Below are 26,492 nucleotides of genomic sequence, written 5' to 3' on the forward strand. Positions count from 1 at the left end.
GTCATCACACAGGTGAGATTTACAACACATCATCACACAGGTGAGATAAACATGCTCGAAAACCTGGTCAGATATAGCACATCATCACACAGGTGAGAGCCAGTACTGTGTCTTACAGCAAAAAAGGTGCATCATAAACACAGCTGACTTAGAGCTCTACAGCTCTGTGAGATATGCATGCCAGGGACACTGGTCAAACACACAACATATGTAGCTCTGCATCAAGTGTGTGTAAGCGTGTGTGTGTTTGAGGCTGTCTGAAGGTAGAAAACATCGTGTGAAAGCATCTCCTCTTCTTTTTCCCGCGTGCAGAAGAAGCTCCAGGAGGTGACCACCAAGTTCCGCATCTTCCAGAGGCCGGCCAACTTCGAGCAGCGCCTGCAGGACTGCGAGCGGGCGCTGGACGACGTGAAGACGCAGCTGGGGGTGCTGGGCATCCGCAGCGTGGAGCAGGACGTGGTGCAGTCGCAGCTGGACCAGTGCATGGTGCGCGCAGCTAACAGCGCATGCTAACCGCGGCCGTGCAGCGTTTCAGCCTGCCAGTTTATATAGAGCGGGGCTGCCCAACCCTGTCCTAGGGGGATCTACTGTCCTGTAGGCTTTGACTGCAACCCTAACTAAGCACCCCTCATTCAACAGCTAGAGATCTGCTGTCCTGTAGGCTTTCACTCCAACCCTAACAAAACACACCTCATTCAACAGCCAGAGATCTCCTTGAGATGCTAATTAGTAGAGTCAGGTGTGCCAAGTTAGTGTTGAAATGAAAGCCCACAGGATGGCAGCTCTCCAGGAACAGGAACTGGGTTCAGCAGCCTTGCCATAGAACCAAATATCTATAGTGCAGTTTTAGAAGAGGAGTTAGCCTGAATATAATATTGCAGGTATAATGACTAGTAAATGGAGGTTTGTGGCTCACAGACTGAGTGTCTCCTGTTCTCTCTCTCTCCCCCCCTCTCCCCCTGCAGAAGTTCTATAAGAGTCTAAGTGAGGTGAAGGGCGAGGTGGAGACGGTGATAAAGACGGGGCGCCAGATCGTCCAGAGGCAGCAGACCGAGAACCCCAAAGAGCTGGACGACCGACTGACCGCTCTCAAGCTGCTGTACAACGATCTGGGGGCCCAGGTCAGTCCGTGAGGGGGCCCCGATGGGCCAGTCCTGCCCCTGAGCACCCATTACACCCGTTCCCCCCAGTTCCCTCTGCAGAAAAATCACCTCTACAGGGTGAAAATCAAAAATCTACTTTCTTTGATTTGGTTGGCAGGGCTTTCCTAGACACTTTGAAATATTGAGGAGTAACCTTATACAGTTCCTTAGCAATTCATCTGACGTGAAAGTTTTTCACTATTTTACATTCATCCAAACATTACTGTTGTACAGGGTTTCCAGTTCTAGTGAAGAAGTCTCCACTTTCCTTGGTTTTCCTTTCTCTCCCCACTCTCCATCCAGATGCTGTTTCAGTGTAATTACCCCACTCTCTGAGCAAATGCTAACCTCTCATCTTCCTGCCCTCTCTCCCCCCTTCATTTGTCATGTTCGCACCCACCTACCAGTTATTTACTGCTACTCAGTGTTGTTAATTTGGGGTCTCCCCTCGGCTGTGATTGCTCATCTTCCTGATTGTGCTTTGTAAGAAGTGAGTGGTTTTTCTCAAACGGCAATTTTCCCCCTCCGTTGTCGCTCGCTGCATTGCCCCCCAGCTCCACCAGGTGGCAGCATAATTACTGGTGTAGGAGCAAATACATGCTGGAAAGTAGAATGCTGTGATCTATGGAAGAGGGCAGCAGCTTGTTGTTGTGTGCCTTCAGGTTCATTAGTATTGCCCCAAATTATGCTGAGAACGTCTGAAATGAGATTTTAGGATTAGCATTGCCAGGGGCGTGTCCAAGGGGAGGTGGCTGGGGTGGCAGTGGCCACCTGTGGAATGGGTATCTGAATGACCAGGGAGCCTCTCTAATTGGGAGCTGTCTGTGACCAGGTGACTGAGGGAAAGCAACAGTTGGAGAAGAGTCTGAAGTTGTCACGGAAACTGCGCAAGGAAGTGAACAGTCTGACGGAGTGGTTGGCGGCGACGGACGCGGAGTTGACGCGCAGGTCGGCCGTGGAGGGCATGCCGAAGGACCTGGAGGCTGAAGTGGCCTGGGCCAAGGTAAGGACCTGCATCTCCAGCCTGTCCTCGCTCTCCCACGACCACTCAACACTCAGTTCAGCTGTGTCTCACACCTCACATGCACACCTGTCCCCTCTCACACACCTGTTACAGGCTTATCTAACGGCCCTCTCCCCTTTAACGCACCCTGCCTGCTATGCGTCACACACCTGTTTGTGTCTTCACACACCTTGGTATTACCTACACACACGCACACATACACACTCGCACCTCTGGATCACACACCTTGGTCTTACCTATACACACACCTGGTTCACACACCTTGGACTTACCTGCACACATACACACCTGGTTCACACACGTTGGTCTTACCTTTACACGCACCTGGTTCACACACCTTGGACTTACCTGCACACACACACACAAACACACACACACACACCTGGTTGACACATCTTGGTCTTACCTACACACACACACACACACACACACCCCCGGTTGACACACCTTGTCTTACCTACACACACACACACACACCACACACACACACACACACACACACACCCGGTTGACACGCCCGCCCCGTCTCCAGGCCACGCAGAAGGAGACGGAGAGGCATGAGCCTCAGCTGCGGAGCGTGATGGAGCTGGCCGACGCCCTGAAGGCCCTGCTGAAGGGGCAGGAGAGCCTGGTGGAGGACAAGGTCAGCCTGCTCAACTGCAACTGGATCGCCGTCACGTCCCGCAGCGAGGAGTGGCTCAACCTGCTCCTGGTGAGTCGCGGGACGGCCGTCAACCTGCGCCGGACTCTGCCCTGTCTATCAGACTGTTCCTGTGTCTCTCAGTGACTCACTATACTCTACCCTGTCTATCAGACTGTTCCTGTGTCTCTCTGTCTCTCAGTAACTCACTATACTCCACCCTGTCAGACTGTTCCTGTCTCTCCGTCTCTCAGTAACTCACTGTACTCTACCCTGTCAGACTGTTCCTGTGTCTCTGTCTCTCAGTAACTCACTGTACTCTACCCTGTCTATCAGACTGTTCCTGTGTCTCTCAGTAACTCACTATAATCTACCCTGTCCATCAGACTGTTCCTGTGTCTCTGTCTCTCAGTAACTCACTGTATTATACCATGTCAGACTGTTCCTGTGTTTCTCAGTAACTCACTATACTCTACCTTGTCTATCAGACTGTTCCTGTGTCTCTCTGTCTCTCAGTAACTCACTGTATTATACCCTGTCAGACTGTTCCTGTGTCTGTGTCTCTCAATAACTCACTGTATTATACCCTGTCAGACTGTTCCTGTGTCTGTGTCTCTCAGTAACTCACTGTATTATACCCTGTCAGACTGTTCCTGTGTCTGTGTCTCTCAATAGCTCACCGTACTCTACCCTAACAGTCACACTGTTCACGTCTCTCAGTGACTCACTATACTCTACCCTGTCAGTCAGACTGTTCCTGTGTCTCTGTCTCTCAGTGACTCTCTGTACTCTACCCTAACGGTCACACTGTTCACGTCTCTCAGTGACTCACTATACTCTACCCTGTCAGTCAGACTGTTCCTGTGTCTCTGTCTCTCAGTAACTCTCTGTACTCTACCCTGTCAGCCAGACTGTTCCTATGTCTCTCAGTGATCTCTATGGTGTTATGGCTGGGTGTCCTTAGAAATGATGCGACACTGGTACCAGTGCTATTTCTTCATGTTGATCCTGGCTCTTTTTATTGATGACTTTACTAACTAAAAGAAAAACCACTTTTTAACAGCCTTGTTTTTTCCACTCTGAACCGTTTTTTGCCGAACTTTTACTCCATGAGAAGACCGTGCACATCAGGTGCCATACATCACTCCAGTGACTAATCAAACATTTTGTTAGGTCGGACGTGTTCTTACCCTTTTGCCGCGTGGTTTTATTTGTCAGTACCCCTCAGACTTTCGGAGGCATAAATGTTTAAAGTCCAGTTTTCAGAGTCTCTCTGATGTGCGATGTGCTAGCCATGCTGTCCAGGACGAACACTCCTTATGTATATTTCCCTTTATTCAGGCAGGGGGAAAGCAGAGAGAGGGCTGCGTGTAGGAGATGGGATCACAGTACAGAAAGTTCCGTGGCGGGTAATTTTACCCCGGGCCACACAGAGGGATTTGTATCGGGGGGGTTTGAGACACATTTGTACTGGGCTGCGGGGGATGAGTGGGAGAGCTTAGGAGGAGATGGGCAAAATATTCAGCAGTCAGCAGCTGAGATTTCTTCCGGGCTCGTTGGGTTGAGTCATCTGCATCCAGCCCCATTTAGCTGTAGTTTGGGGAGTAATAATTGTCTTGTTACTTGGAACCATTGCCTGCGCATTAGCGTCATTAGCAAAGATGCTACATTATTTTATTTTACCTTCTCTTAACTGCAGCGCTCTCTCATGGACCTGACTGTCTGTGGTAATTTGGTCATAGGGCAAAGTGTGATATATTTATCATAGCTAATGTACAAAACATTAAAGGCATATGGGGCTTCTGGGGGAAAAAAAGCTTACTGTACAGTGGAGGTTACTGACGCAGACGCCGAAGGTTGTTGCTCCAGAACAGTGGTAACCCAACCCTGGTCCTAGAGAACTATCATCCTGCTGGTTCTCATTTAAATCCTAATTTGGCACACCTGATTCGATTAATTAGCAGGTCAACAAGATCTCTAGCTGTTGAATGAGGCGTGCTTTGTTAGGGTTGGAGTGAAATCCTATGGGTTGTTCTCCAGGAACAGGGTTGGTTACCTTTGTTCTAGTGGACCTTGTGACAGGTGAACCCTTTCTTGTACACAGGACTACCAGAGGCAGATGGAGTCGCTGGATCAGAACATCGCTCAGATCACCGCCTGGATGTACCGGGCCGAAATCCTGCTCGACGAGTCCGACACCCCGGCCTCCAGCGACCAGGTGCTTAAGGTGCGTGAAAGCAGGTGGCTTTTTCCAACGCCGCGTCCCTTCTGTGGCTTTTATACGCTTCCGCTGTGCTCGCTCGCACCTGAGCGTGTGCGTCTTTGCCCAGCCTGTGACCGTGTTAAAGGGGAACGTCTGATTCCCCTCCTAAAGGGAGCTGATTGACAACAATGCAGCATAATGTTCCTTTAACATGCCGTTACACTTACTGATTATAAACGAGCCGCTGTGCCTTCCTGGTGACGCGCGCCATTTTTGCGTTCCTTGGAGGAACGCGGTTTTTTCTCCGCTGCTGTAGGTCTCTCTGGATAAGAGGCTCTGCTAAGTGATTGTAATGATTGTAATAAGGGTCGGCAAACGGCACTTGCGGCCCTGTGGTTGTAGGTAGGGCTCCCAGCTGGGGCGCTGCGCTTGCACCCTTGAGCAAGGTGCTTATCCGGAATTGCTGCAGCGTATGCCCAGCTGTATAAAAACTGATTGTATGTAAAAGAATTCAAGCTGTGTTGGAGGCTGCCTTCTAAATGCTAGATTACACATTTAGTATACAATCCGGCAATGGCTTTACTGTTGCAAGCTCTGTTCCCTGCCCATTATGCTACATCGCTGCACTATGTTTGGGCATATTTGCCTCTTAGCCCTTTAAGGTGTAAGATTGCAAATATGTGATTAGAATGCTCTTACCTGAACATTAAAATTCTGATGTAACGGTCACTACTGGTAACTGAAAGCACTGGAGTTCTAGAACCATAGAGTTTTGGAAAAGAAAAAAAAAAAACATTCCAATAACCTGCTCTTTAAAGGCTTCCGCTCTTTCCGTGCCTCAGAATCTGCGGGCGGAGCTGGAGGACATGCGTGTGAAGGTGGAGGCGGTGCGGGGGCAGGCCCAGGACCTGATAAAGAACCGAGGGGAACACTGCCGGGCCCAGGTGGAGCCCAAAGTGGAGCAGCTCAACCAGCGCTTTGAGGAGGTCGCCCGCCGGATCAGAACTGGGCAGGTACGGTCCGCCCAATCAGAGTGTTGCACACTGCCATGCTGTCGCTCTGTCATCATCTGCCCAATCAGAGTGTTGCACACTGCCGTGCTGTCACACTATTGTCATCTGTCCAATCAGAGTGTAGGACACTGCCGTGCTGTCACTCTGACATCAGTCACGCACTAGCAAAACTGTACTCACTCTCAGAATACTGCTTATGAATGTCTGAATACTGTACTACTGTACTGTAATAGCACACTGCAGTGAAACTTCAGTCTCACCGCACTGTGGTAGGGGCGTCCCCAGCCCTGACCCTGGAGGACCTCAGACTGCTGGGGTTAGTTATTATTCACCACTGGGTTTATCAGTTAAAGTGAATCTGATTGCATGTACACAGATGACTCAGGTACTCTTCCATCTCGGCTCTATACTGGCTGCTGATTTTATTCTGATAATAAAAATACCAGCAGGACCCCCCCCCCCCAATACCTCCAGGGACCCCCCTGCATGTTCCTGTGGTGGAAATTGAACATTCTGCACTATTTAATAAATATGACTTAAATATATTTTACTGCGGTGTATTTTTAAAAAATCATGTTGGGCGATTGGAAAATGGCAATAGTTTGAATGTTGGTGAAGCCTATTGCATATTATATTTCAGTTTATATAAAGCACGTCCCATTTCTGTAAAGCTGAATGGAATCCTTTCTTTTAGGTTTCTCGGAAGCTGCACTCCACTCTAAACTTCCCACTAACTGCATTCTCAAAACTCAGTGGTGAAATTGGACTCCCATTTGCGCTGATGAGTCTGAGTGCATCATGTATATTTTATATAAAGAGAGGGTAAATGTATGGGTCCAGTGTTCAATCAGCATTTGAGCAGATAGTGGGTGTACCTGAGTGCGTTACATAAGCCAGTGTTGTTTGAGCCATACTGTGTGTGGATGAGTGGACGTGTATCCTGTGTGGTTTGCTTGTGTAACCTTGAATGTGTAATGTGTGGCTTACTGTGTGTGTGTGTGTGTGTGTGTGTGTGTGAGGTGAGTTGAATGTGTAATGTGTGGCTTTCTGTGTGTGTGTGTGTGTGTGTGTGTGTGTGTGTGTGTGGTATGAGTTGAATGTGAATGTGTTCGTGTGTGTGTGTGGTCGTTGTGTATTTTCATGTGTGTGTCAGTAATGTCGGTTATCTGGTTGTGCGTGGCAGACGCTGCTTCGGCCAGGGAGGTGGAGCAGTACCACAGCGAGGCTCGCATCTGGCTGGATCTCCTGGAGGAGGAGGTGCAACAGGGGGAGAACCTGAAGGAGGAGGACTTCCAGCAGGAGAGCGTGAGTTCTGCCGGGAGTGCGCCCGTCCTGCACCCCCAACTCACGCACTCGCACCGTCCTTAACCCCTCTGCACGGCAACGGGACGGCGGGCTGCTAACTAGCGTACCGTTCAGGCTAACGAGAGCCAGCCAGGCTGGAGCGGAGCCATTACAAACCGGTGCACCTTTGTAGCGGTAATGAGTTTGGCCAGTGGGGTGGTATTTCCCCCTGATTAGGTGACCTTTCTCTGTGTTCTGCGCTGGGCACGCTGCTCTAAATTGATGGAATCTGGTCAGTAGCCAGTAGGCAGTGGTCCTTCACGAAAAGCTGGACGACGTTCAAAAGGTAAATAGCCTGCTCGGTGCTCGTCTCCTGCTCGCATGTTGTGCTACCTGAAGAGACGGCTGTTTGCTGGTGTATTAGCACGCAGGCTAAGGGAAGCGTGAGGTTTGCCCAGGATTAGAGGTTCCGTGAAGCAAATAAATAGCGTGCTACGCCTCAGAGCTAATCCACGGGTTTCTCCTGATAATTACAACTTCATTACCTGACTGGAGCTGTTGATATGACAGGGAATTTAATCACCTGATTTCCCAGCCCTTAATCAGCCACTGTAGGTACTTAATTAAACTAAGCACAGGAAAGGTGCTCTGAAGAGAACATGGCGTATCTCAACCGTTATGTTCAGACAATATCTTTTGATCTTTTGCACTTTTTTTTTTTTAAAGCACGAGTAGTTCGCTGTCTTTCCGTATTCTTTATATTTTTCTGCTTTATTCAGATGGGAAGATGCGGGGGGCGGGCGGGGGGGAAGAGATCACAGCTCAGGGTGTGTCGGTGGAGAATGAGGCCGCAGTCGGCATGGGAGGGGCCTGTACATGGCTGCCCTGCAGACTCGTCTCGCAGTCTTGTGCATTTTTAATAGGGCAGCGCTCAGCTGAAAAAAGTGCATGTGTTACTCAGGGCTGCTGGCAGTCATGCGGGTTGTTGTGCTTGTTCTGATCTCTGTAGTGCCTGGCTAAGAGTGATTTGTGACGAACTACGCTGATAACGCTGAAATGTTATGAATGCTAGCAGGTAATGCTATGGGTGACTCCGTAGCAGGTGTGTAACTTGCGTTAGTGGGTGTGTGACTTCCGTAGCAGGTGTGTAACTTGCGTAGTGGGTGTGTGACTCGTGTAGAGCATGTGTGTCTGGCGTAGCGTCTGTGTGGCTCGCGTAGCGGGTGAGTCTCAGTTCCCAGCCTGTTTCTCCTTTGCAGGACTGCGATGAGGGGCCAGTGAAGGAGCTCCTGGAGAAGGGGGAGAGCCTGCAGAAGAGGGTGCCTGACGAGGGGAAGCGAGAGGAGATCCGCATCAAACACGACCAACTGAACAGCAAGTACAACACTGTGAAGGTAAAAACACAGCAAGTACAGTACAAACACAGCAAGTACAACACTGTGAAGGTAAAAACACTGCAAGTACAACACTGTGAAGGTACAGACACAGCAAGTATGGTACAAACACAGCAAGTACAACACTGTGAAGGTAAAAACACAGCAAGTACGGTACAAACACAGCAAGTACAACACTGTGAAGGTAAAAACACAGCAAGTACAACACTGTAAGGTACAGACACACAGTAAGTACAACAGCAAGTAACAGTGAGTAAACAGCAAGTACAACACTGTGAAGGTAAAAACACAGCAAGTACAACACTGAAGGTACAGACACAGCAAGTACAACACTGAAGGTACAGACACAGCAAGTACAGTACAAACACAGCAAGTACAACACTGTGAAGGTAAAAACACAGCAAGTACAGTAAAAACACAGCAAGTACAACACTGTGAAGGTACAAACACAGCAAGTACAACATTGTAAAGGTACAAACACAGCAAGTACAACACTGAAGGTAAAAACACAGCAAGTACAGTACGGTGAAGGTAAAAACACAGCAAGTACAACACTGTAAAGGTACTGACACAGCAAGTACAACACTGTGAACGTTCAGACAGAGCAAGTACAACACTGTAAAGGTACAGACACAGCAAGTACAACACTGTAAGTTTCAAAACAAGTACAACGTGAGTACAGACACAGCAAGTACAAAACTGTAAAGGTACGGACACAGCCAGTATGGTACAGACACAGCAAGTACAAAACTGTAAAGGTACAAACAGAGCCAGTAGTGTACTGTGAAGCCAAAGATCAGCTTTGTTCAGGTAATGTTTCTGAATGTTGATAAAATAAGGTTTTGTAGCGGTGTGTTTTCGGATAGACCGACCCGTGGGCCCGTTAATTCGGTTAAAGCTTGAGCCTCACAGTGCGCCCCCCGTCCTGGCGCGCGGTGTGTAGGACCTGCGGGCCCTGCGGAAGAGGAAGGCCCTGGCGATCGCCCCGCAGTGGTACCAGTACCGCCGCAAGTCCGACGACCTGCTGCAGTGGCTGGACGACATCGAGCGGAGCGTGGCGGAACTGCCAGACCCCCCGAAGGAGCAGAGGGTGAAGGTAGGACCCGCTGAGTGCCTGTACCAATGTACACGAGTCCTGTCTCTCACAGTATCTCTCTGTCTGTCTATCTCTCTCTCTCTCTTTCCTCTCTCTGCCTCTCTCTCTTCTATTTCTATCTCTCTCTCTGTATGCCTCTCTCTCTCTCTCTCTCTCTCTCCCTCTGTCTTCCCAGTTCTCTCTCACTCACCCTCACTCACAGTCAATGGTATTATAAATTTGTCAGTCCATGTATACAAACGCATAAAAAGTACCCAAAATTGAATAATAATAAAAAAATACGTACAAATATTTGTATAGTATGTGTTTTCTTCGACTATTGCGTACACATACATGCAAGCACATAGAGACACAGGTGCACATACGCACTATATACTATTTTTTATTTATATACTAATTACATATGCACATACACTATCTTACAAAAGATTTCAGTAGTAAGCAAACAGAAAGGCACAGCTGGAGGGTTTCTGAATAGCATTAGCGAGTTTTAGTGTGTAGAGAACTGGAGTGGGTATAATTTGACTGTGTGTATCTTTGTTACAGATGATCACAATGACATTTCGCTAAACGGAAGGCCTGTCGTGCATGTTGAGACCCTCCTTTTGAGTGTCACCTGTCAGTCACACCTGTTCCCTCTTCTGCAAACACACACCTGTGCACAGTGCATATCCCATATGCATAAACACACACCTGTTTATAAGCACCTCTGCACAGTACACCTCCCTCCGTGCATAAACACATCTGTGCATAAACACACCTGTGCACAGTACATTACACCTGTGCATAAACACATCTGTGCACAGTACATTCCACTTGTGCATAAACACACCTGTGCACAAACACACACCTGTGCATAAACACCTGTGCACAATACATTCCACCTGTGCATAAACACACCAGTGCACAGTACAAACGCACCCCTGTGCACAAACACACCAGTGCACAATACAAACACACCCCTGTGCACAAACACACCTGTGCACAAATGCATACCTGTGCATAAACACCTGTGCAAAATACATTCCACCTGTGCATAAACACACCTGTGCACAGTACAAACACACACCTGTGCACAAACACACCTGTGCACACAGTGATCTCTCCCTCTGTGTCACTGCTCATTTCACCGCTTCTTTTCTGTGCTGAGTCAGGCAGAGGGGCTGCACTGTGCTCCCTGACGCTCCTCTGCCGTGTGTAGAGTTCCTTTCCCCTCCTGCTCCCAGGTCAAACTCTTCTGTCCTGTCCCAGAGCGCCCTCTCTGAGCCCCTCCAAACCCCTGGGATGGGCTTCAGTGCTCTGCAGCCATGGGTCCGCTCAATACACACATAAACGTACACATATACACACACACACACACATACACCTATACACACACACGCATGCACGCACACACACACACCGACCCACACACACTCACACACACAAACATACACATATGCACACGCATGCATACACACACGCACACAAACACGCACACATTCACGCATGCACACACACACACACACACACGCTGCCCCAAAGCCCATTCTCAGACAGCAGTGAAAGTCTGTAAGCACTGTAAAGATACCAGTGATGATAATAAAGTGGGCAGCTTGTGCCCCCTGATCGCACCTTTCTCTCTCTTCATTTCCTGTGTGACTGTGCTCTCCCTGTGTAACTGTGTGGGTGGTTTCCCCTGTCGTGACTGTGCTCTCCCTGTGTAACTGTGTGGGTGGTTTCCCCTGGTTTGACTGTGCTCTCCCTGTGTAACTGTGTGGGTGGTTTCCCCTGGTTTGACTGTGCTCTCCCTGTGTAACTGTGCGGGTGGTTTCCCCTGGTTTGACTGTGCTCTCCCTGTGTAACTGTGCGGGTGGTTTCCCCTGGTTTGACTGTGCTCTCCCTGTGTAACTGCGGGTGGTTTCCCCTGGTGTGGCCGTATGGATGGTTTCCCCCGCTGTGGTCATATGGATGGTTTTCCTTATGTGAATGTGGATGGTTTCCCCTGGTATGTTCGTATGGTTGGTTTCCCCTGTGTGTGTATGGATGATCTCCCCTGGTGTGGCCATATGGATGGTTTCCCCTGGCGTGGCCGTATGGATGGTCTCCCCTGGTTGTGGCCATATGGATGGTCTCCCCTGTGTGAATGTGGATGGTTTCTCCTGTTTGACTGTGGATGGTCTCCCCTGGTGTGGTCGTGTGGATGGTCTACCCTGTGTGTATGTGGATGGTCTCCCCTGGTGTGGTTGTGTGGATGGTCTCCCCTGTTGTGGTCGTGTGGATGGTCTCCCCTGTGTGAATGTGGATGGTCTCCCCTGTTGTGGTCGTGTGGATGGTCTCCCCTGTGTGTATGTGGATGGTCTTCCCTGGTGTGGCCATGTGGACGGTCTCCCCTGTTGTGGTTGTGTGGATGGTCTCCCCTGTGTGAATGTGGATGGTCTCCCCTGGTGTGGTCGTATGGATGGTCTCCCCTGTGTGAATGTGGATGGTTTCTCCTGTTTGACTGTGGATGGTCTCCCCTGGTGTGGTCGTGTGGATGGTCTACCCTGTGTGTATGTGGCTGGTCTCCCCTGGTGTGGTTGTGTGGATGGTCTCCCCTGTTGTGGTCGTGTGGATGGTCTCCTCTGTGTGAATGTGGATGGTCTCCCCTGGTGTGGTCATGTGGATGGTCTCCCCTGTGTGAATGTGGATGGTCTTCCCTGGTGTGGTCATGTGGATGGTCTCCCCTGTGTGAATGTGGATGGTCTCCCCTCTGTGTGGTCGTGTGGATGGTCTCCCCTGTGCGACTGCGCTTGGTTTGGTCACTAGGAGATTGGCTCGGAGCTGGAGCAGAAGAGTGGGGAGCTGAGCGAGTTGCGGGTGCAAGCCCAGGTGTTGGCTGATGGGGGCGCTGCACGGCTCGTGGAGCCTCGCCTCACCCAGCTCAACAAACGCTGGGAGGTGGTCGATGGCAAATTCGCTCCTTTCCGACGTTCCATACAAAGTGTGAGTCCCCCAAACACACCCCCTGCCTCAAAGGAGCTGCTGATTAATCAGTGCCACTAACCACTGGCATGACCTGAGGTCTCAGATCAATCAGTCAATCGATCAATCGATCGATCAATCAGTCAAATTTTCTGGAATTGAGGAGCAGGAGGACTTGTTGGTTTCCGTTGCCTCATTGATTTGCCGCTGCCATCGTTCCATGTTAAGCATGCTGCTCACCTGGTGTTTGAGGGGTGCGCCTGAGAGTGATTGGAGTGATTCATTATTGGCACGATTGACTGCAATGGGAACAACCGCCACCGGACGCTTAACACCTCTAACATCTAATTACATGGGAACGCAGATGTTGGGGGGGGAGATGAAGCACATTTTTTTCCCCAATCGTTTTGTTGTGGTTGACTGGAAAATACTTGTTGTATATTAAATTAGGAAATATTTCACGCTAACTCCTGCACACACTCAAACACACACACACACACACACACAGTCGTACATTTGAATGGGCTGTTGTTCCATACTTTATCAGTAAGGAAGCTGCTAAATGCTGTTAAAGCCACAAATATTGCTTTAATCCTGTTTTCAATGCCAAGGCCCAATGATAGAACACGGAATGATTGATTCGAACCCATGACATGAATTCCTTTCCGTCTATTCACTGCAGCGATGTGTCCTTTCAACTACATCATTAATAACTGTCAATCCATGCCAGCCGCTTCTCACATTGTGAGTATGCGTACCGGGCGATATCTGGCAAGGGGGGCTCGAACCGACCGGTATCTGCCAGTCCCGATTGGCCGGCGGCCCCACAGGATGACTCATGATTGACGTTTCACGCGCCGGCAGCCCCAGCTGGTGGATCGCGTGCCCACGCGTCTGCCCGTGAAGGTGCGAGACGCACTTGCGAACGGCGGCGTGATAAGAAGCAGCATGCGATGTCAGACGCGTCGGAGGAGGGCACGCGCCTGTGCGCGCTCTCCCGAACCGATAGCAGAGGTTGCGTGAACGAGCGCTGATTTAAAAAAATAATAATAATAATAATAATAAAAAATAAAGATTGACACAGCAGTCCAAATTGGGGAGATGGTGAGAGTAGCATAAAAAACAGGATTGCCCTGCAACGCTGAACTGCACTCCTAAAAAAAGCGTGTTAACCCGTTCAGCTAAAGACACACACCCTTCGCAAAGGAGCCACCGGCTGCTTTTTAAGTCTCGGGGAGTGATGTCACTGACAACATCCTTCACGCTGCTCGCAAATTAACCTCACTCCGCTGCACATACGTGCTCCATTCTCTCCGAAGCTGGTGAGAGACCAATGACATCGTGTTTAAGAACTGTTTGTCGGAATGGTTTATTTAACATCAATCCTTTGCCATAGATCTGCACTATAAAACTGAACAGCAGCTAAATGGTACCTTTACCACAGATCTAAACTGGAAAACAGAATGGTTCCTTAATGTTACCTTAACCATAGATCTAAATTAGAAAACAGAATGATACCTTTACCGTAGATCTAAAATGAAAAGAAAACATCTACAGTAAAGGATTGATGTTGTTGATTTATCTTCTTCCTCATCGCCCTTCTCAATTTTGAATATTAACTGTGCATACTGCAAGCTACAGAAGGAGTTTTCTGTGCTTTGCTGACATTATTTGGAATTTGACACTGTTCTTCAGAATATAATATTCAATAAGTATCTTCCCACTGAAAGCAGTCACTGTTCCAAAATAAGAGTCTGAATACATGCTTTTTTCCAATACAAAAATATCCTCCTGTTTTTCATGGGCCAGCATCTGTATTAATGAGCTCCCATTACAGTCAGTCGTCCCAAACTTTCCAATCGCTCTCTTAGGCGTGCCTGTCATTTGATTTGTTTAAATGAACTTTTATTTTGACCCTCTACTCCCCTGCATGTGCTGTCAGTCATCCTCCCTGATGATTACCTGATGACAGGTCCCTAAAGGCCTCTGTGCGGTGTTGCCCATGGGTCCTCGAAAACCCGGGAAGGTATTGGCTGTTAAAATGGAAGCCTTAGGTTGGGGAAAGCGATTGGGTTTTTTTTTGCGCAGAGGGCTCTGAGGTACTTGGTTTCCTGCTGGTACATACATTTTTGGGAAACTCTCCCCTTTAATTGGCCACGGGGAGAGGAAGTGCCATTATCTCGGCTCACTGTCTCCCTTGAATGTGTCACTTGCAGCAAGGCCGCAGGAAATGAAGGTACCTATGGTAGCTATTTTTCCGGCATGAACTTTCGGTATTAACAATTTTCTCTCCAGAATGCCAGGGAGTGTCTTCCAAGTGCCCGAGCCTGGAGATGAATGGGCTCAAGTCTTGCATTCGGAAAGATTTGAGCGTCATTAACATAGAGCCAGTTCTATTCTTGGACACACAGCACAGAACTGTAATCGTCAATGTGGAAGTTGACAATGATTTATTTATTAAGTTGGTTTTCAAATTACTTTTTTGTAACAAAACTGGTGATTTCTGCTGGCCTGTGGACCTGCCTACGCTGGGTTTTATAAGGCATGGCGAGTTCAGCCGTTTCAAACGGGTTGGCCAATTGGCATTGTTTTTTTTACACTGGGGTACCAGTGTACCACAGCCATTATGGGTCAGGGGCTTGTTTGATAACAGTTTGATGGCACTGTACCTTCGACCAAAGACCTAAACCTGAATTTTGTTTCATTTTATGTGCAATTATATTTGAAAAAATAAGTCTCAGGGGAAAAAAACTTTTTGTTAATCAGACTCTGCCGTCTGCTTCAGAAATAAATGACGTGCTGCAAAAGACTTCCACTTGCTAACAAAACATTTAACTAAACGTGAACTAAATTTCACATTAATTTCATAGTTCCTTCTGATGAATATGCATTCTGATTTTGAATGAACATTAGCATGTGTATTTGTATTCTGAAGCACACATTACAAAACTTGAAAGCATGCAGTATGAATACTTGCTGTAACATTTGCTGTTGGTTTTGCTTGCCTTGAAAAATAAACTTTGCTTGTACTGAAAAATGAACTTACTTTATATGCCGCTTTTTTTTTTTTTGCAAGGCACCTTCCTGATTAAAGAGCACAAAGTAAACCATGAGACTGAGCGCGATGTATGACCTTAGCTAGCAAGCCGGCTAAGCCATGGTAGCGATGGGCTGTATTGGCATGCTACCGGAGTCCAGCTGTGTTCATTCAAAGACATTTTCAAAAGCAGTGCGCTGTTGAGCTATCAAAAATCTTACTTCCCCAGGGTTAAATAATGTTGAATAGGTTCTGTCACTGTAAATATGCTCTAGTGTCCCTAAATAAACTTTTTTTTTTATTGTTAAAAAATGTCAAAAGAATAATTTGACCCCTCTACCTACAAAGCATACTAATAGGTGATCAGTACCTTTAATGGAAAATCTGTAAAAACGCTAATTTAATTTATAATGACATATCACTGCATTGCACCTATGTATCTCTTTGTTACAGTGTATGTTGTAGCATTCAGTCGTGTGTCCTTGACATTCACATGATGATGCATACATACTATACCTCATTCAGACGACTTCTAATAACTTCTGCTGTGTTTGTATTTGTTTACAAGGGATTGTTAATTCCCAGATCCCTACCTGCAGAAGGCTAGTTTGATATTCAGAAGAGGTTATCCCCAACCGTCTACCAAACTCGATTGAAATTCTAAAGGAAAATATATGTGCAGATTAAAGTTGGAGACTAGCTCTGGCCTCTTGTAGGTCGGTTGTTCGTCGAATGAATGTGTGCTCTTTAGTATTGCAGGAAATACAGTGGAATCATGCTGTCAAATCCAATCGTTTTTACCCAAATGGGTCCAAAGGGTGTTTGCACTGGGACCTGTTAAAGGCTGCCCATTGGGAAAGTAAATTAGAAAAAGAGGGGATATCAACCCATACAGAAAATGATATATGGGAACTTCACGTATTGTAATAAATGTACTAATATTTTTCAATGCATTTGTTGCACATATTTTTACGTAATGTATTTACATACATTTCAAATATATACTCAAAATATATTGAAATATTCGCAATTGGCTGCATTTGCATATTTGTGTCATGCATTCACATATTTCAATATAATATTATGTTGCGAGGCATATGTGCATTTACTACATATATTGCACAAGTTTACTTAGATGTATTACTTTTCCATATGGCTGTCTGCATTGCATTGGGGTATCTAACCTTGGGGAACAGCACTGAAAAGTAAGCAACATTCAGCTGTATGACGTTTTCAGAGTGAATGCACCGAGGACCTCGTGCTCTGTTCTTTTAAAATAAAAGTTGTTTTTCAAGTGTTGAGAACGTTTGCCAAATTAAGGAGCTGTTCCGTCTGTCTGGAACGTTCTGACCTGATTGATTGAATCAAAACAATTGTTTTGTTGTTTTGAAAACCACATTAATTAAATCTGTCATTTGACATTTTGTGTATTGCCTCAAGCTAGAAACTGCTGTCAACTTTGAGATTGTCTTAAATTTACTAAAGCAATTCTTTTTGAAATATTTGAAGCCAATCTGGAATTCAAGGTGATTTTTTTAATGGGGCATGCCTATCAATGAAACCCAAGTCACAGTGACCTGTACTAGTTATATTGATGTCTAGAAGATCTTTGAGGCATTTTAAATATAACATTATCAATGTATTGTTAAATATTACCAAGGTTAACCAGCTATGTAAATTCATTCATTGTGTTTTTTTTAACAATACATTGTGTAAGTTCCATCTTTATGAGAGCAGCTGCTTAATGCCTGAATGTGAATCTAACATGTTTGAAAATACTAACAAATTTTTTAAATGATATATATTCATAGAATTTTCACATCAATACTAAAATCCCTCCTGAGGTATAATGTCTTTAGCAAATAAGTATTGCCATTTTAAAGCTCTGTGGATTAAACAGTAAGTAATACTACCTGTGGTGAATTACACTTCACCACTCATTTCCATAAAAGGTTATTTTTTAGCTTTTATATGCTGTAATATAAGTAAGTTAAGCATATGTTATAGGAATATAAATGGGGAAGCCTCTGTTAGATCCTGAAAGGGGCAGCTCCACTGTGTTTCATTGCCTTGTGTTCTTACTGGCTGAACCGTATGTTTAGTGTAGATTGGCGTTGGCGTTATGGTTATTTTTGGATTCATTTGGGAACAAGATATGGAGGATGGGGCTTAAACATGTCGTCGAGGTTTGTGTTATGGTCATGTTTGTGGGTAAATTGTGGTTAGGTTTTGGGTTATTGCTATTCTTGGTTTTGAAGGGAGTTGTAGTTCTATTCCTAGGCGATATTGTATATGTGGGGTGCCCATGTGGGGAAAAAAACACAGTATACTTGAGCATACTTGAAGTGTAGCTACATACACTTTTACTTTGAGTACACTTTAGCAAACTATGTTTTCCACATGGGTGGGCCTTGCGTAAATCCTTCTGGCTAAAATGTGCTTTTTGTTTGTTCAAGGCCTACTTAAATGACCTGCGAGACCTACTGAAGTCCATTGCTGAGACAGAGTTCCTGCTGAACTCCCCTGAGTACTGGGCAGTGTACTACGACCTGCCCAAACAGGAACAGTGCCTACAGGTGTGTGTGTGTGTGTGTCTGCATGCATGCGTGTGCATGCGTGTGCGTGTGTGTGTGTGTCTATGTGTGTCCAAGTGTGCCTGTCTGTGTGCGTGTGTGCAAGTGCCTGCATATGGCGATATTTGTCGGTTCAGGTACCAGTTCCAAACTGTGTGTCTGTGCTGTAGGATGTGAAGGTGAGACTGGAGAAGCTGCAGCCTCCAGTAGAGGGCGCTCAAGCGAGGAAGGGCGATGTTCTCCACTCTGCAACTCCCCAAGAAATCCAACATGTCCAGGAAACTCTGTTGCTCCTCAGCACAAACTGGGAGAAAGTTAACAAGCTGTACCGTGACCGCCAAGCGTAAGTACGGCACAGCACACAACAGGCACACAAGCAACAATTATTCATCATCCTGATTATAATGAATAGGTAACAGCTTGTTATGTAGAAATAAAATATTAAAAATGACTACAAAGACACAATCAGAACAAACCTAGAAACCCCAAGAGTGTTGTTCAGTCTGTCAAAACCGATTTTCATTTAAAATCACTGTTTTTCCCCCTTGTCCCCTGTATATGATTGCTTAATGTGAGCCCTTGGATGTGATTTTATTGTGTGATATGAAAGCGATCACTCTCTAGAGATCAGAGAGTAACAGAGAAAATCAATGTTCCCGTCAGTCAGTAAAAGCCTTTTCAGAGGGCAGAAAGGAGCCAGGAATCTGAATTGTCAGCATTGTATAGATCAGGGATGATGTATAGGCCAGGAGAGCTCAATTCTACCTCAGCTGTGCTGTGAGGAAGGAGAGCAGGTCTGCCTCAGCTGTGCAGAGAGAGAGGAGAACAGGTCTGCTTCAGCTGTGCAGTAATAAAGGAGAACAGGTCTGTCTCAGCTGTGCAGTTATAAAGGAGAACCAGTCTGCTTCAGCTGTGCAGAGAGAGAGGAGAACAGGTCTGCCTCAGCTGTGCAGTTATAAAGGAGAACCAGTCTGCTTCAGCTGTGCAGAGAGAGAGGAGAACAGGTCTGCCTCAGCTGTGCAGTTATAAAGCAGAACCAGTCTGCCTCAGCTGTGCAGTCATAAAGCAGAACTGGTCTGCCACAGCCAAAGCTATGGCTGAGGCATGTCAGCACCGCCCGGGGTGTTGGAGTTTACAGCTGCAAGATGCACATTCAGCGATGTCCTGATTTTCTCTCTCTCTGTTTCTGTTCCAGGCGCTTTGAGCTGTCCCAGGGGAAGTGGCGCAAGTTCAGCGCAGACTCGAAGGCGCTGACGAAGTGGCTCGGTGGCGCGGAGCAGACCCTGGAGCAGGCCGAGCAGGACCCCGTCCGCGCCAGAGAGCGTCTGAAGGTAGCGGAGATACGCTCTTCTGTGCCCGGGCATCCCCAGGCCTCGCCGCGCGATAACAAAAAATAACTGTTTGATTCCCCCCCATGGCCAGAGGTGGAACATCCAGGTTCTGAAAGTAAAAAAAAAAAATCCTCCCCAGTATTTTGATCCAGTCATCTGGATTTGCTAATTGGCACAATTCTTCAGCCAGGAGGTAGAACTACTTAGTGAAATCAACTGGCTGAGTTCAGTGGTGAGAGAAATACTGGGCAGTACTTTTGCTTTCTCACCCCTGGACTGTCCACCTCTGCTGATGGTGTAGCTGTCTTCATCATGCCTGTTTCTGTTTTTGTTTCTGTGTCTGGGGCTGTGGCTGCACTCCACCACCTAATTGATTGATTGATTGGTTTTATTTGCCCTATTTTAATATATACATGGGGCAGGTGGCCCTTCGGCAAGAATCACATACACAGTGAAATTATTATTGAGGAAATGATACACGATAAAGTCACGATGGCTTATTTTGGTTTTGGTCCTCGTACTGGGCAATGCTCAGTATGGGCATGACTGACAGGAAAATGAAAAGGACATTTAACTGAAAAGGACAATATCATATCAGGCATTATGTACCGTAAGCACGCACTCAAAGACGACATGGATATTTTCCTGTTTGCCTCTCTTGAACTCCGCAGCCATTTCTCCCCTGCTCTTTTGAAAAGGTTGGCAGTGGCTCTCTGGTGTTAATAACCAACGATGTTGTGATCATTTGCATTTATTATATCTTAGATTAAAGTTTAAGTCCCCACTCTACTGAAAATGCAAGACTGCTTCAGTTGGTTGTTTCCATCAGAGGATTTAAGGAGGAATTTTCAATTTTCCACACTCTCCACAGTTAGCAAGTGATTCTGGTAATCAGATATTCTCAGTAACGGGAGATTTTCTTGTTTGCATTTTTCATCCCCTCAAGTAAATCTTACGCAACGGTTGGTATCATATTAGGACATGTTTATCTCTGAATATCTGGATGAAATTGAAGAGAGAAATTAGAGAAAGGAGAGGCCCTTATCATTGAAATGTTGGTCACCAGGGTACGATGGTAAATTGAGAAGAAAAAAAAAATTGAAAGGTTTTGCATAATCATATGATTTCAAAAAAGTTGCTACCCAGATATTTGGTATGAATAGTTTTTAAAACATAGCTTATGACTTACCTAAAACTGAGGCATGAAAGTTATTTTTAAGTTTAAAAATTTTCTGTCTGGAAATTACCAAAGGTTTTTCACCTGCATGTTTAAAATTTAATTTTTTAATTATTTACATTTTTAAGTTAACTAAATGGCTTTCACATAAATCCATATGACGGCAAGGAAAATCAAATTTCAATAAAAAAAAAAAAATCAAATTTGCTTTGATATAATCCATCCATCCATTATCTACCCGCTTACCCTGGGCAGTGTCGTGGGGAGCCTATCCCAGCATGCACTGGGCAAGACGCTGATTTCCTCAGAGAAAAGGGGAATTCTTGAAATGAATGGAAGTGTACTGTCTGTAGCATGAATAAAAGGAGCAAATGACCATATTATGGTCACATCTACAGTAAGGCGTTTAACAAAGTCATTTAGGTCTAGGTTTTCCCACTTTGGAAGACACATTTTTAGCAAGATCATAGATAACCTGTGCAATATTAAATGTGTACAGCACAAGGCTTCTGTGCGTCTCATTCGGTTAAAGCACCACACTGCAGTGCAGGGATCAGCCGTGGCTGGTAGCTCCATAGCGGTGACACGCATGGTTATGGTTATGCATTTCCTCGCTCTCTAGCGACCCCTGCTGGTCGATCAGACGCCCATGGACTGCACGCTAAAGCCACGTATGAAAGGTCTTCCTGTGACTCCACTCTGTGAGAGCTCAGCTCTTGTCCGTGGTGTGAAAAGAAGCAGCTGGTGATGCCATGTGTTTTTGGAGGACAACCTCGGATGCAAAAAAAAAAAAGCAATAAATATTGTTTTAAAAAAATAAATAATAATAAATGCATACAGCCATCAGATGGTGGATCTGTGAATGGGAAGTAGATTTAAGGTCCTTATTTTAAAAATACAGCATATATACATCCCAAGACTTAAGGTGAGCTTGGTTAAAGTTAAAACTTTTAAAAAGAGCAAGAAATATAAGAATGTTCTCAAAAAGAGACCTGAGAGAGTCATAAATCAGCCTCTTGTAAAATGTGCTCTCGGGTTAAAAAAGGAACGAGAAGTGCGAGGGACAATTTGGAATCCCCGATTGTGCTTGTGGAGTCGCTGTCAAATCACTGCAGATTTATGAAGAGAGACCTAAAGCACTAACAAAAACTCTTAAGGGCACACGAAGTTGGCCGAACGCCTGACATAAGTACCAGGTCAAAACAGCATTTCATAATCAGCTTTGGCATTTTAACAGCAGTAGCTCGTGCCAGTGAAGTGCAGGTAAGCTGCTAGCAGCCCTGGCGGGAGGTGTCCGCGTGCAGACGATGATCATGTGACTGCTCCGGCCAATTTTTAAATATGCATTTTTTTTTTTTTTTTCATACCTCTCTCACCTTTACCTAGCCCCAACACCTGATTAGGGCTCTAGGTTTGTTTGTTGTGGAAGCCTGTGCTGTTGCTGATGATATAGCCTAATGCTCATTTAGGTAGATTTTTAACTCGGTTTAATGTTCAGTGGGGCTGTTGCACTCATTCTCTGTCTCTCTCTCTCTCTCTCCCCCACTCGCTCATGCTTTCTCTCTCTCTCTCTCTTTCTCTCTCTCTCTCAGGAGTCAGGACTATCCTTTCTAGAATTACTGCGCTTAGCTCCCTGATCTTTGCACTTCTGTGTTTGCATACGTCAGGCTGGATAAATATGTTTGTTGCCAGTAAAGTTTCTGTACTACTGTTATTTCCTTCATTTTTGGTGCTGCATGTGTCAGTCCTACTACTGTGGCAGTCCGCTAAGTCTTCAGTACAGCAATAAATTACCTCTCTAATATCTGGGCTAATGAATACCTAAGGTTATCCAGTGATTTATATTGAAAATGAATGCTTAATTAAACCCATACTGTCGTGCAGCACTACAAAAAAAAACTTTTTTTTCCAGATTTACATTTAAATGGTCCTTTAATTAAACGATTCTAGCCACTGGCACACGGAGTTCTTGATAACGTGAGGGCTATTTTGCGGCGAACCACCTGTCCCAACATCTGAAGTGCATGCTGGGTATTTCAAAGGCTTGCTCAAGTCACGTGACGTGCCACTGACAGCCAGCGACTGAAAGCTGCGGCATATGGCATCGTCCGCAGGGGTAGAAGGCGGCGGGTCTTTGGTGCGTACGGAACGTCTCCGAGCAGCTGCTTGCCCGGTTGCTATTGACGCTCGTCCCCTTCAAAGGCGACAGAGACCTCGACTCCGGCTGGGATCAAAGAGGTTTTGAGCTGACTCTGCATAATTGGCAGAAACACGTCAGAGCCGCGCTTAGGTTTGACAAACCTAATCGAAACTCACGGAACGGACCCCCGTGTAAATCTTGAACATTCAAATCTGGCCTTCAAGGCCAATTAGTACTTCTGGGTTTTTTTTTTCTACCTGATAGTTAATTGATCGATTAATGCCACTGATTGACCAGAGATTTAACTCGCTTGGTAGTTTCGGGTTTAAGTCAGTCCTGATTAGAGGGGAAGAATGAAAACCAGCAGTGCTAATTTCCTCGAGGGCCAGATTTGAGTATCCCTGCTATAAAGCATACTGCTGAGATATTAAACTGCAGTCATCCTGCCACAATAGGTATATGGATGCTTACACATTTCAGGGAAGGGAAGTCAAGCTTGTTTCTGTATTTGGTTTCTGTCATGTTTAAATGAGGCAATATTTAGATCAGAAGATTATACATAGATCCTGGACCTCAGGCAGCAGCAGCAGTGTCTGTGCTCTGTGGTACGATATGTCAGCACACATTCTGTGGAGCTGTTAAAACCGAGAAGGGCTTGGCAGGCTAATAAGACTGTTTGCACTGGTGTCATCACATATAGAGCTTGACATGAGCAGAAATGGAACTGAACCGAGTGGATCTGTGTGGTTATGACCTTCAATGGAGGGGGGGGGGTGGTGAGGCTTAATAATGCTGCCTACTGTGCATAATGCCTAGTTCTGCGATTGCAGGAATACATTCCTGAAATTTAATGATAGGTCTCTAAGGTCAGAGAAATTTGCCGTGCTGCAGCATTCTTTAGTTATTAATCTCTGTGCATTCTCCTCTGTCCGCTGTGTAAATTAGTTCCCTGGTTTCCCCCTCTCCTCAAAGTGTTGAGTCCGCCTACCTACCCTACTGCGGCGGCCCTGCAGGGTGTCCTTGAGCACACACGTTCCGTGACAGCTGAACACGCGTGTGCGGTGAAAAGTGTGCGGCCCAGGACACGTGTCCCAGCAGCCGTTCCTCTCTCTCTCTCTCTCTCTCCCTCTCGTGCCGTCCTGCAGCCGAGCTGCGCATTCGTGCCGCAGGCCTGCGCAGCTGCTGCAGCTCAGGTTGCAAGTGAGCCAGAGGAGTCGTTACTGAGAGACGAGGTGGAGGCGGTTGCCCCGCCCTCCCCGGGAGAGACCACGTCCAGTTACGCCTCGCCCTACGGAAGGTCCCGCTTGTCCGTGGTGGTACGGTCCATGTTTTCTCCAGACCCTGGGCCTCGTCCTACGCTTAGGAAGCCACACGCTGAGACCGTTCTGGCTTTGCGACTTTTTAACGGAATATCCTGCTTCGTTTGTTCGTTCTGGCATGTGTGACCATCAGGCGTTCTCAATTTTCCATTACAGCATTTCATGGGTTTTTCCCCCTGTGCCTTGAACCTATTTATATGTGAGTGCGGCTAACATGTGACACACTAAGCGGAGCTGTTCCGTGGGAAGTAATTGAGCAGACAGCGGGGGAAACGTAATGTACAGTAAAGTTACCGGGATACTGTCAGAGCGATAAAACAGAAGGGGACGTTTAAAGAGCAGCCAGCGCCGGCGTGCGCGTACAGCTGGACTGTCTGGGCCGGACTGTGATAAAACACAATTGCATTCCAGCATTCAAGGTTACAGTTTACACACAGGCAGGGCTTGTTATGGTGCCCTGCTCTCTCTGCTAATCCCCATCTTATTTCTGCGGTTCACCGTTTCCAAGAGCCAGAGATTAGGCTGTAAACCCCCTCCCCCCCCCATAAAAAAATGTCTTCCAAAAATGATTTCACTTCCTCTAACTATCCGCAGTCATGAGGGAGATGCCTGGGCTGACTGGTGATGATTTACTGCTAATTTAGTGCCTCTGGAGCCAGCAGATGGAGCCATTTTTCATCCGCACAGAAGTCGTCTGTAAACACAATTTTGTTCGATGTCCATGTCTCCCTGTGGCCGATTATAACTGACACTCCCCCCATACATGTAGGCGCACAGGCAAAAATCTGCTGAAACACCTCTCCTCATCTCTCTCTATCTCTCTCTCTCTCTCCCCCCACCTCATTCTCTCTCTCTCTCCCTCTCTCTTCTCCTCCCACCCCTTTCTCTCTCTCTCTTTCTCCCCACCTCTCTCTCTCCCCCTCTCTCTTCCCCTTCCCTTGTTGCTATGACTTCTGAGTTTATGTTCCTTTTGATCTTCATTTCAGAGCCGATTTTTCCCTTAGTTGAAACGCTGGTCATTTTGACCCTTTCCGGAGACGTGACTGCTCGGTTTCTCTCGCTGTTGTTTCACTCTGGTTCCTGACCTGCAGTGCTTTCAGGCTGCAGTTCCAGGCTTCCTCGTCGCGTTTTAAAAACACTCGAAGACGGTTGGCCACGCTCTAATCGCGGGTTAACTCTCCGCCCGCGGCTAACTGACGTAAGCGCGGCTAACGATGCCCAATTAGCATTCAGGCAGCGTGAGCGGAGCGCAGATAAGATCACTCCCTTTAAGGGGCCTCCCAGGTGTCACGCCCAGCTGAGGCGCTGCTGCCTCATTGGCTGGGAGCCCTGTCCAGGGAGGGGGGGTTTTAGTCCTCGGGGCATGCCCTGCTTCCCGGCTTTCTCGCCGGTTAGCGGGCGCTGCTGCTGATTGGATGCCTGCAGTCAGCTGCTCAGCTCGTGACTGGTTATCCAGCCCAGCGGCTGTGCTGGTTCGCGGGTGCTGCTGTTGATTGGATGCCTGCGCTGGTTAGCAGGTGCTGCTGTTGATTGGATGCCTGCGCTGGTTAGCAGGCGCTGCTGTTGATTGGATGTCTGCGCTGGTTAGCAGGCGCTGCTGTTGATTGGATGCCTGCGCTGGTTAGCGGGCGCTGCTGTTGATTGGATGTCTGCGCTGGTTAGCAGGTGCTGCTGTTGAGTGGATGCCTGCGCTGGTTAACAGGCGCTGCTGTTGATTGGATGCCTGCAGTCGGCTGCTCCAGCTGCGTGACACAGGTGTGGTCCCCAGCCCAGTGGCTGCGCTGGTTAGCGGGTGCTGCTGTTGACTGGGTGTATCCCCACCAGCTGCATGGCAGGTGTAGCCCCCCCAGCCCAGTGGCTGTGCAGCTGATCTGCGGCGTGGTGTGTATCCGGCACAGAGGACTCGTTCTCCCTCACCGATAAAGCAATGGGGCCAGCCTATGAATACAATTAAACCGGGAGACTAAAATGGGAGAAAAAAATGTGATCGCTCCCTCTTATTATTGAGCTATACCCCTGTAAAAAAATTTGAAAAAAGGATCTTTTCAATTACGAGACAGGAGGGTGCAGTTGGGAAGACTTCGGAGGTCCCGTTCTCCAGCAGAATTCAGCAGTCAACCTTCACTGAGCTGATTGCCTCGGCTGGAATGTATAGTCCCATCACGCCGGAACGCTG

At 47.0% G+C, this 26,492-nt stretch overlaps 1 protein-coding gene and 1 long non-coding RNA gene across 2 annotated transcripts in view; one reads left to right on the top strand and one right to left on the bottom strand.

The window, feature by feature from the left end:
• dmd (dystrophin) overlaps nt 1–26,492 on the top strand; it is a 192,242-nt gene that overhangs the window by 99,626 nt on the left and 66,124 nt on the right. Inside the window, exons 33-46 of the mRNA XM_064311559.1 lie at nt 313–486; nt 966–1,121; nt 1,975–2,145; nt 2,699–2,878; nt 4,911–5,033; nt 5,852–6,186; nt 6,776–6,807; nt 7,206–7,327; nt 8,566–8,700; nt 9,644–9,796; nt 12,584–12,760; nt 18,233–18,352; nt 18,520–18,692; nt 19,545–19,680. Of these exons, the coding sequence (XP_064167629.1) occupies nt 313–486; nt 966–1,121; nt 1,975–2,145; nt 2,699–2,878; nt 4,911–5,033; nt 5,852–6,186; nt 6,776–6,807; nt 7,206–7,327; nt 8,566–8,700; nt 9,644–9,796; nt 12,584–12,760; nt 18,233–18,352; nt 18,520–18,692; nt 19,545–19,680 (2,187 nt within the window). The remainder of the gene's footprint in view (nt 1–312; nt 487–965; nt 1,122–1,974; nt 2,146–2,698; nt 2,879–4,910; nt 5,034–5,851; nt 6,187–6,775; nt 6,808–7,205; nt 7,328–8,565; nt 8,701–9,643; nt 9,797–12,583; nt 12,761–18,232; nt 18,353–18,519; nt 18,693–19,544; nt 19,681–26,492) is intronic.
• Nucleotides 10,449–10,904, bottom strand: LOC135240770 (uncharacterized). Its single transcript, XR_010325782.1, has 3 exons — nt 10,775–10,904; nt 10,575–10,660; nt 10,449–10,522 (listed from the first exon to the last, which is right to left on the bottom strand). It is a non-coding gene; the product is annotated as an uncharacterized LOC135240770 (long non-coding RNA).

Source organism: Anguilla rostrata, chromosome 15 (genome assembly GCF_018555375.3).
Source record: "Anguilla rostrata isolate EN2019 chromosome 15, ASM1855537v3, whole genome shotgun sequence".
NCBI lineage: Eukaryota > Metazoa > Chordata > Actinopteri > Anguilliformes > Anguillidae > Anguilla > Anguilla rostrata.